The sequence below is a fragment of the Gadus macrocephalus genome, chromosome 20 (genome assembly GCF_031168955.1).
Source record: "Gadus macrocephalus chromosome 20, ASM3116895v1".
Taxonomy (NCBI): domain Eukaryota; kingdom Metazoa; phylum Chordata; class Actinopteri; order Gadiformes; family Gadidae; genus Gadus; species Gadus macrocephalus.
The window spans coordinates 12259543-12269542 of record NC_082401.1 but is presented as its reverse complement, the minus strand read 5'-3'; the positions used below and the strand labels follow the sequence as shown (position 1 = coordinate 12269542).

The 10000-nt window shown below is 52.3% G+C and overlaps 2 protein-coding genes across 2 annotated transcripts in view; one reads left to right on the top strand and one right to left on the bottom strand.

Annotated features, from left to right (window-relative positions):
• The window catches only part of ube2al (ubiquitin conjugating enzyme E2 A, like), a 113475-nt gene that overhangs the window by 17683 nt on the left and 85792 nt on the right, over window positions 1-10000 (bottom strand). The window lies entirely within an intron of this gene.
• col4a1 (collagen, type IV, alpha 1) overlaps window positions 1-10000 on the top strand; it is a 25647-nt gene that overhangs the window by 4150 nt on the left and 11497 nt on the right. The window contains exons 10-30 of the mRNA XM_060040551.1: window positions 237-272; window positions 373-432; window positions 1156-1191; window positions 1277-1321; window positions 1473-1505; window positions 1910-1970; window positions 2144-2179; window positions 2366-2512; window positions 3306-3389; window positions 5223-5306; window positions 5430-5500; window positions 5657-5848; window positions 6992-7160; window positions 7615-7707; window positions 7996-8100; window positions 8231-8328; window positions 8584-8734; window positions 8848-8961; window positions 9128-9295; window positions 9432-9521; window positions 9618-9770. Coding sequence (XP_059896534.1) covers window positions 237-272; window positions 373-432; window positions 1156-1191; window positions 1277-1321; window positions 1473-1505; window positions 1910-1970; window positions 2144-2179; window positions 2366-2512; window positions 3306-3389; window positions 5223-5306; window positions 5430-5500; window positions 5657-5848; window positions 6992-7160; window positions 7615-7707; window positions 7996-8100; window positions 8231-8328; window positions 8584-8734; window positions 8848-8961; window positions 9128-9295; window positions 9432-9521; window positions 9618-9770 — 2026 coding nt within the window. The remainder of the gene's footprint in view (window positions 1-236; window positions 273-372; window positions 433-1155; window positions 1192-1276; window positions 1322-1472; window positions 1506-1909; window positions 1971-2143; window positions 2180-2365; window positions 2513-3305; window positions 3390-5222; window positions 5307-5429; window positions 5501-5656; window positions 5849-6991; window positions 7161-7614; window positions 7708-7995; window positions 8101-8230; window positions 8329-8583; window positions 8735-8847; window positions 8962-9127; window positions 9296-9431; window positions 9522-9617; window positions 9771-10000) is intronic.

The following is a 10000-nucleotide window of genomic DNA, read 5'->3' as shown; positions in this document are numbered from 1 at the left end:
GATGATGATGGACGATGATGACGATGATGGATGATGATGATGATGATGATGATGATGATGATGATGATGATGATGATGATGATGATGATGATGATGATGATGATGGATGATGATGATGACGATTGTGATGATGATGGATGATGATGTAAAATGGATGGATTCATTAGTTGGAGGATTGATTGAAGATATTTCCCGTAGAATCATATTTTCTTGACTGGTTTCTACTTTTCCTGCAGGGAGAAAGAGGACCACGTGGCGATCAAGGAGAAAAAGTCAGTGTCTTCAGAATAAAAGTCCTTTAGGGAAACATTGACTTCTGACAGCAGTTCTGAGCTCACAGTCTCTCCTCCTCTGTGCTCCCCTTCCCAACAGGGGTACTGCTCGCCATTCATGACCGGGGTGAAAGGGGAACCGGGCCCCCCGGGAGCCAGGGTGGGTGGTCCAAACTCAGCCCCCTTACTGGAGCAGGCTGCTGTTACTGTTACTGTTACAGCCTGCTGTAACAGTGTAACAGTGTAACAGCCGGCTGTTACACTGTTACACTGTTACAGCAGGCTGCTACACTGTTACACTGTTACAGCAGGCTGTTGTACTGTTACTGTTACACTGTTACAGCAGGCTGTTATACTGTTATAGCAGACTGTTACACTGTTACAACCAGCTGTTGTACTGTTACTGTTACACTCTTACAGCAGGGTGTTATACTGTTACAGCAGACTGTTATACTGTTATAGCAGACTGTTATATTGTTACAGCAGACTGTTACCCTGTTACACCAGACTGTTGTACTGTTATAGCAGACTGTTGTACTGTTACAGCAGACTGTTATACTGTTACAGGATACTTATACTGTTATAGCAGACTGTTATACTGTTATAGCAGACTGTTACCCTGTAACAGCAGACTGTTATACTGTTATAGCAGACTGTTGTACTGTTACACCAGACTGTTGTACTGTTATAGCAGACTGTTGTACTGTTACAGCAGACTGTTATACTGTTACAGGATACTTATACTGTTATAGCAGACTGTTATACTGTTATAGCAGACTGTTATACTGTCTACCTTACAGTGTGTTAATACTTTAGCACTCAGGTTTGAGTCTGTCCTCACATAAACCCATTATAATCCCAATCTTTTCTCTTTGATATTCAGGGCAAAAATGGAAAAGATGGAGATGGAGGGCCGAGGGTGAGTGCTTCACGTGTTTTATGATTAAATACCGTTCATGTGTTAGCCAGCGTTAGCATGTAAGCTAACTCGTTGTGTCTTTCAGGGAGAGAGGGGCTTCACTGGAACCGTTGGACCCAGCGGGTTCCAGGTAATCTTTTATCTTTTATCAACACAATAAATAAAAGATAGAGGAATAGTGCCAATAATCTACCACTTGATAGTTACAGCTTCAGCTAAAAGTTTGAATCTATGGTTCCGTTAAACTGACGTAGGATACTCATTTCTGTGTCTGCTTTCAGGGTGAAAAGGGTGAAAAGGGACCACCAGGATCCGTAAGATCTATCTTTCCTGTATCTCTCTCGCTCTTGCATCTTCCTGTATGACTCAATGCAAACCCTAATCCGAGCTCCAAATATAAAATAGATAAAGAAGATGTAGTTCTACATCGAACCACCAGATGCCGCCGTTACTGTGATACAGCTTCACGACAGAGACTTGCGTCATTTCTAACTTATTACAAAAGCAATTACGACAAATTTAAAATGATTAATGAATAGATGTTGCATGATTAATTTTGTTTTGATTTCATAGATAAAAACGAGTCATTGATACCTGTGTGTGTGGTATCCTGCTGTGAGATGACCAACCGTGGTTTGAAGCATCATGCTGCTGTGTGTGTTATGACCCCAGCAGCCGGTTTACTGCTCTAACTCTCAGTCTGGTCTGGGATCTGCAGGGTATTGGGCTGTCTGGACCTCCAGGACCGCCTGGTCTCCCTGGACAGCAGGGAGAGAAGGGTAGACACACACACACACACACACACACACACACGCACACACGCACACACACACGCGCACACACAAGCACACAAGCACACACACACACACACACAGAGCTGTTGGTTGATGATTACTACAGTTTTTGGACCTTTTCATTGTTGATGTCATTGACTTTGTGACTTTTCATTCAGGTTTCACTGGTCCCCATGGAGACGCTGGGCCTCCAGGTGATTCACTCAGCTTTTACTCACTTTCTAGACTTTGTTTCTATGTAATAATATATATATATATATATATATTCTATATATATATATATACAGAGATGATATTACCTAGAGACCAAGATGCCTTTCCCTGTATGCTGGGACAGATCCTCCGCTGACGATGGGCTGAATATTCCTGTTTGTTTGCAGGCCGGAATTCCGAAGGCCCTAAAGGAGACCAGGGGAACAAGGGAGACGCGGGACCGCCGGGAGACCGGGGCCTGGAGGGGGAGTCTCTCCGCGGACCCCCTGGAGAGGACGGGCAGCCCGGCCCCCGCGGGCTCCCAGGACCCCCCAGTACGCCCCACCACAGACCCTACACATCACCCTGTCTCACACCCCACCACAGACCCTACACATCACCCTGTCTCACACCCCACCACAGACCCTACACATCACCCTGTCTCACACCCCACCACAGACATCACCCTGTCTCACACCCCACCACAGACCCTACACATCACCCTGTCTCACACCCCACCACAGACATCACCCTGTCTCACACCCCACCACAGACATTGCTCTGTCTCACACCTCACCACGGACATCACCCTGTCTCACACCTCACAACAGACCATTACACATTCAGACACACCTGTTGACTGAGGGACATTCAGACACACCTATACCTGTTGACTGAGGGACATTCAGACACACCTACACCTGTTGACTGAGGGACATTCAGACACACCTACACCTGTTGACTGAGGGACATTCAGACACACCTACACCTGTTGACTGAGGGACATTCAGACACCCTGCATGCTGACATTAGATGGGAGGTGTAAATGCTCAAACAGTCCAACGAGCAGCTTGGTCGTCTGCTTCCCTTATGATTCGTGTCGTTCATTGGGAAGATTCAACAAACACATGTTTGTTAGCGTTCATGTGTACTACCTCAGTTTGTTAAGGAAGTATTCAGGTTAAAACATTGTATTAAGGTGGAGCTATTCACCAAGAACCAATTTTTTAACTACAAAAATACACATCAAGTAACCCTAGGGGTTCAGTGTACCCCCCTTTGAGGAACCGCGCTGATGGGTGTGTGTGTGTGTGTGTGTGTGTGTGTGTGTGTGTGTGTGTGTTACAGTCGACCCCGTTCTGTGCGATGTGGAGAAAGGCGCCCCCGGGCCCCCAGGACCCATCGGCCTTCGAGGAGAGTTTGGACAAAAAGGTACGGCCAGCCGCATGGCCCCATGGGCCCCCCACTGCCCGGGGCCCCTGTCACCGTGTCACCCTGTCACTCTGTCACTCTGTCACTCTGTCACCCTGTCACTCTGTCACTCTGTCACTCTGTCACTCTGTCACCTTGTCACTCTGTCACCCTGTCACCCTGTCACTCTGTCACTCTGTCACTCTGTCACTCTGTCACCCTGTCACCCTGTCACTCTGTCACCCTGTCACCCTGTCACTTTGTCACCCTGTCACCCTGTCACCCTGTCACTCTGTCACCCTGTCACCCTGTCACTCTGTTACCCTGTCACCCTGTCACTTTGTTACCCTGTCACCCTGTCACTCTGTCACCCTGTCACCCCGTCACCCGTCACTCTGTCACCCCGTCACCCCGTCACTCTGTCACTCTGTCACCCTGTCACCCTGTCACTCTGTCACTCTGTCACCCCGTCACCCCGTCACTCTGTCACTCTGTCACCCTGTCACTCTGTCACTCTGTCACTCTGTCACTCTGTCACTCTGTCACCCTGTCAACCTTTCACCCTGTCACTCTCTCACCCTGTCCCTCTACAGCAGTGATCCTCACTATTTTTTTGACAAGAGCCACATTGGCATTGCAAAATCAAAAGGAGAGCCACTTTTATGACAACATGCTAAGTCACCTTTGCAAATGTGCATTTCTTCATATAAATTGGTGTTACGTCCCAGACTTAAGGGGATGAGGGGAGTAGCCTAATACAATTATGTTATTCCCAGGACTGGTCAGCGAAAGAGAGGACAAAGAGACATGTGGTGGATTAGATTTTGCTGCTCACACAGTGAAGCAGTGAGCTGTGCAGTTTTCTTAATTCTTAGTTCACTGCCAGGCGGGTAAATTTCATTGAATTTTGGATGCGCCATTTTGAAATGGCGCTCCAGATTGCTTCGTTTGAAACCGGCACGGGTTTGTTTGCAAATCAAACATAGAGGGTTCATACCGTGCAAAACAAACAGGAATTCGTCCGTCCACTTCTCCACTTCTCTTGAAATTTTCTGTGCTCATCTTGTATGCTTCTTATTTTTCGTTTTTTTTTACACCTGCCGTTTCTCTGCCCGTCCCCTCTCCGATGTCTTCCTGCTGATTTTTGTCCTCAGACTTATTTCCCTCATCCACTCCACTAGCAACACTGTCTGTCTGTTCGTCTGGTTTTTGAGTTATTTTCTGTCCCTTTTTATTAAAAACCGGTCCATTTCGTATTTCAGCTGGCAAGCGGAGCTTGCGGAGCTAGCGGAGCTTACGTAGCCTGCCTTTAAATTTTGAGCGGTCACGTGTTGTAAACAATGCCACACGCTTGCGGGCTGCGTTGCCAGGTTTGACAGGTTGACAATTCCCCCTTTAGGGATCACCATTAAGGCTTAATACTTTTAATTTCTCCTTCATTATTTGGGTGAAGGGACAAGTATAATTCAGATGTTTGCGTTTTTGTAGTGCAATGTTGTACGTTTATGAAGCACATTTGAAAAGGTGTATTGGCTGTGTTACCACATAGGAAGCTACCATGCGAGCCACCAATTATAGCTTGACGAGCCGCATGTGACTCGGGAGCCGCGCAATGAGTAACGCTGCTCTACAGTCTCTCTCAGTAGCAGATCATGCCTGTGGTGTAAAGGTCCACTCTCCTGATAGAGGCGGTTAATCAGACTTATCCAAGACGTTCCGTGTGGAACGACTCTGCAGGCTCTTACCGTAGTTCAGTGATCGGCTTCTTTTAGAGGGCCGTCTGTTTGGTGGTTGACATGATATCCCCCATAAGATCACCGCTCAACCACGGACCACCTGCCCCCCCCTCCCCAGGTGAGAATGGAGAGACCTGCGTTCAGTGTGAGGCCAACGGACCCCCCGGAACCCCCGGCCCCTTAGGGCCCAAAGGGGTACAAGGTGAGCCGACCGTGCACCGTCACCTCAGCGTCTCGGTCATCACCTCTACAGACGGGGCAGCATGACAGCTCCCTGGCCTGTGAGGTCTGAGGACGTTCTGAACGCCTCCTCTCCCTGTGGCAGGGTTCCCTGGGCTGGCCGGCGCTAAAGGAGAGAAGGGCTCGTCTGGTCCTCCTGGTTCCACTGGAAGCTTCGTGAGTAGCCCCCCTCTTATCAGCAGAACCCCCATAAGGCTCCAACCAGGAACTGCAAGCAGACCCACTGGAGCAGCGCTACGGCGTCCAGCGTTAGGGTCCGACCTCATGACGTCCCCCATGAGGTCTCTTACCGGTCCGCTGGTCTCCCCGTAGGGTGTTGGCGGCAGCCCGGGCCTGATGGGGGCCCCGGGGGCAGTGGGAGAACCAGGCGACGTCTTTGTGGCCCCTGGGCTGAAGGGGGACCGGGGGCTCCCTGGGGCCTTTGGCTCCGCAGGCCTGCCAGGTGTGGACGGGTTTCCAGGGAAGGACGGCTTCCCGGGTTCCGTCGGCCCCAAAGGAGAACCGGTAAGCAGTGAGCGAGAGGAACACTGACAAACACCAAACCGTTTTACCGGTTATTCCTGCACCTCCTAGTTTTGATAACTTGCTGAAAGCAATCCAAACATTGAGGGTGTCCAATGTTTGAAAGTGTGTCAGCGCCATCGAAGTCAGAGAATTAAAGTTGGCGTAATTCATTTAATTTCATTTTAATCATATTTCTTTACTAATTCCCAGTCTCCATGGAGACCCCACCGGTCTTCACCGGCCAGCTGAAATAATCAACGGATTCTGAAACATGAATGCCCTCTTTAGACTATGTGTGAGTGTGTGAGTGAGTGTGTGGACAGAGGGCAGACTGATGGACTACTCCTCTGTGACTGACTAACCCTCTGTGATGGACTGTCTAACCCTCTCATCTGTGACTGTCTAACCCTCTCCTTTGTGACTGTCTAACCCTCTCCTCTGTGACAGTCGAGTGTGGTCCCCATGGTACCTCCCCATGGTCCTCTCATCTGTGACTGTCTAACCCACTCCTCTGTGACTGTCTAACCCTCTCCTCTGTGACTGTCTAACCCTCTGTGATGGACTGACTAACCCTCTCCTCTGTGACTGTCTAACCCTCTCCTCTGTGACTGTCTAACCCTCTCCTCTGTGACAGTCTAACCCTCTCATCTGTGACTGTCTAACCCTCTCCTCTGTGACTGTCTAACCCTCTCCTCTGTGACTGTCTAACCCTCTGTGATGGACTGACTAACCCTCTCCTCTGTGACTGTCTAACCCTCTCCTCTGTGACTGTCAAACCCTCTCCTCTGTGACTGTCTAACCCTCTCCCCTGTGACTTTCTAACCCTCTCCTCTGTGACTGTCTAACCCTCTCCTCTTTGACTGTCTAACCCTCTCCTCTGTGACTGTCTAACCCTCTCCTCTGTGACTTTCTAACCCTCTCCCCTGTGACTTTCTAACCCTCTCCTCTGTGACTGTCTAACCCTCTCCCCTGTGACTTTCTAACCCTCTCCCCTGTGACTTTCTAACCCTCTCCTCTGTGACTGTCTAACCCTCTCCTCTTTGACTGTCTAACCCTCTCCTCTGTGACTGTCTAACCCTCTCCTCTGTGACTGTCTAACCCTCTCCTCTTTGACTGTCTAACACTCTCCCCTGTGGCCTGCAGGCAAGAGAGGGAATCAAGGGAGACCGGGGTCTGGACGGGGACCACGGGGCCTCAGGGCCGCAGGGAGAGAGAGGCCCTCCTGGGATCCCTGGGGTGGGGCTGCCGGGGGAGACCGGAGGCAAGGGCGTGCCCGGGACCCCAGGAAGACCAGGCACACCTGGGCAGCCAGGTAAACAGACCGCAGAGCACACCTGGGCAGCCAGGTAAACAGACCGCTGAGCACACCTGGGCAGCCAGGTAAACGGACCACCAACACCCAAACACGCCATCCACAGCCAGCCCCAGGCCGGGGCGCCGTAGCCCTGATGATGTCCGCTGTTGTCGTGATGTTTCCTGGTGGCGAAGGGGTGTTGGTTGGAGTCCTCGGCCAGCAGCCTGTAGTTAGGGTTGTTTTGAAGCAATGTGTCAGAACCTCTGCAAACAGAGACGATACCCTATCCACATCCCCCCTGTTTATCAGGACTATTCAAGTGGCATCCACATATTCTTATCACATTCAGCCATTCACCACTGGCGTCGTGATCTGGTATCACACATGAGGCAGCGTTACAGACGGGGCTGTTGAAGGTGCAGGTGTTGTGTGATGTAGTGTGTCCCCTACACTCTGTCCTGTCCCCCACCAGGCCTGAAAGGAGAAGCTGGTAAAGGAGTGAGCGCCCCAGGACCTCAGGGGACCACCGGACTCAGAGGACAGCAGGGCATCCCGGGACTACAAGGTGGGCCCTGAACCAGAGCACGTGATGGTGACAAGATGGACCATTAACATAGAGCCAAGGAGGGCAGACTAAAGGCTGCTTTTAACTTCTCCGTAAAGTGCTGTACGTAGACATGGAGGTCCCACTCCTTCGTCGGAGACCCTCTCTGTAGCTCTAGGTGCGCATTCAATATTTTCTAACTATCCGTCGACAGAACGGAGACGGACGGAGACGGCAAGGGCTGTGATTGGTCCTCTAACAACTTCCGGCAACACTTCTCCCGGTTTGAATTTGTGTCTTTGTTGCCAGGTGAACGGGGAGTGAGCGGAGGCCCGGGGCCGCCAGGGTTTCCCGGAGGGAAGGGTGACCACGGACTTCCGGGGATCGGACTTCCTGGCATTCCCGGCCCCAAAGGTAGGCCTTGTACACGATCAGGACTCTTACTCCTGTGCCATCGTCAGATTCATATGTCTGGTTCTGGAAACAAAAGACACCAGAGGAGACCGGCTGTGACTGAAAGGTCGACTGTGATTTGTGTCACTAGGATATTCCGGAGTCCCAGGAGCCCCAGGAGTTCCTGGAGAGGCAGGAAAACCAGGGCATGACGGAGCCACAGGGCAATCCGGGGGGCCTGGTCAGAAGGTGTGTTTCTGTGTGTGTGTGTGTGTGTGTGTGTTTGTGTGTGTGTGTGTGCGTGTCTGTGTGCATGTCTGTGTGGATGTGTGTATGTGTGTATGTGTGTGTATGTGGATGTGTTTATGTGTGTATTTGTGCATGTGCGTGTGCGTGTATATGTGCATATATGTGTGTATGTGTGTATGTGTGTTTGTGTGTTTGTGTGATGTTCAGCGCTGGCCTAATGAGATCCTGACCGACTTTGGGTGGTTATCCTGACAGGGCGACCCTGGCCGGGGTCTACCGGGCCCTAAGGGGTCTCAGGGGCCTGCAGGGGGGCCTGGGTTCCCCGGGACGAAAGGGACCGTTGGTCTCACGGGGGTCCCAGGGCTGGAGGGGCCCGCAGGACCACCGGGAGCTCAGGGGGTCGAAGGTCAGGAAACAACAACAACAACAACAACAACACCTCACGGGCCGAGATGACCACGGCGCGTGTGATCACGATCGACGGTTTGTTTCACTCGCTGTTGTCTTGGTTTCCTCCAGGTACCCCCGGCCCCCCCGGGCTCTCAGGACGGGTCGGCCCACCGGGAGAACCAGGAGCAGGTCTGCCTGGGGGCCCCGGCCCCCATGGGCCCCAAGGAGAGCCTGGACCATTTGGTGAGTTCAAACCTAAGGGCCCGATACACGTGCGCTAACGCAGAAGGAGCCGCTCTCCGCTGGCAGCCCGGGGGTCAGCAGACTGCAGTCCCCATGGTCCACTCTCTGACCTCCGGGGGTCAGCAGACTGATGTTCCACTCTCTAACTCCCTGACCCTGTGTGCAGGTCATAGCGGGGAGAAGGGGGAGAAGGGGTTCCCCGGGCCCCCCGGTCTCGACATGCCCGGGCCCCAGGGGGAGAAGGGCCTGCCAGGGTTCCCCGGCCAGGCGGGGGGGACAGGGTTTTCGGGGCTACCAGGACAGCCGGGCAGGGCGGGGCTCACGGGAGACCACGGTGAGGACCACCGCCACGGGTTGGACCTACTGCTGGAGAAGGGTTGCTAACGTCAATACTGACTGAACTCTACTCTGCGTGCGTGTGCTCGTGCATGTGTGTGCGTGCGTGTGTGCCTGTGCATGTGTGTATCTAGGTCCAAAGGGAGAGATGGGCGTCATGGGAACGCCGGGCGCCCCTGGGAGCTCCGGACCCGTTGGCAACCCCGGGTTCCCCGGTCTTCGAGGTGAGGCGGGTTCTACACCCTGGACCCAGTGAGGAACCTGAGAGGTCTGAAGGCTCTGGAGACGGGAGGGGCTTTATCTGCTGTCTGTGTCCCCAGGTGACCCGGGTCTGGGCGGCCCGCGGGGGGACTTCGGCGTGACCGGACCTAAGGGAGGGAGAGGAGACCGGGGGCTCCAAGGCCCGCCCGGGAACATGAGCGAGGTGGACATGGAGCACATGAAGGGGGAGAAGGGGGACCTCGGGGTCACAGGTAGGAAATGACAAGGGTTATGAGACGCAAAAACAGAACTAGAGGCCTTAGACTCAGGACAAGAACAGAACTAGAGGCCTTAGACTCAGGACAGGATGGGTAGGGAACGAACCAAGCTGTCTAAGACAAGGGAGCAGTCTCCAGGTGGTTTCGCAGACCAATGCAGGCTGTAGGAGCAGTGATCCTTCCAAATTTCAGTTTAGACCCAAATGGATATGGTCCTTTATGAA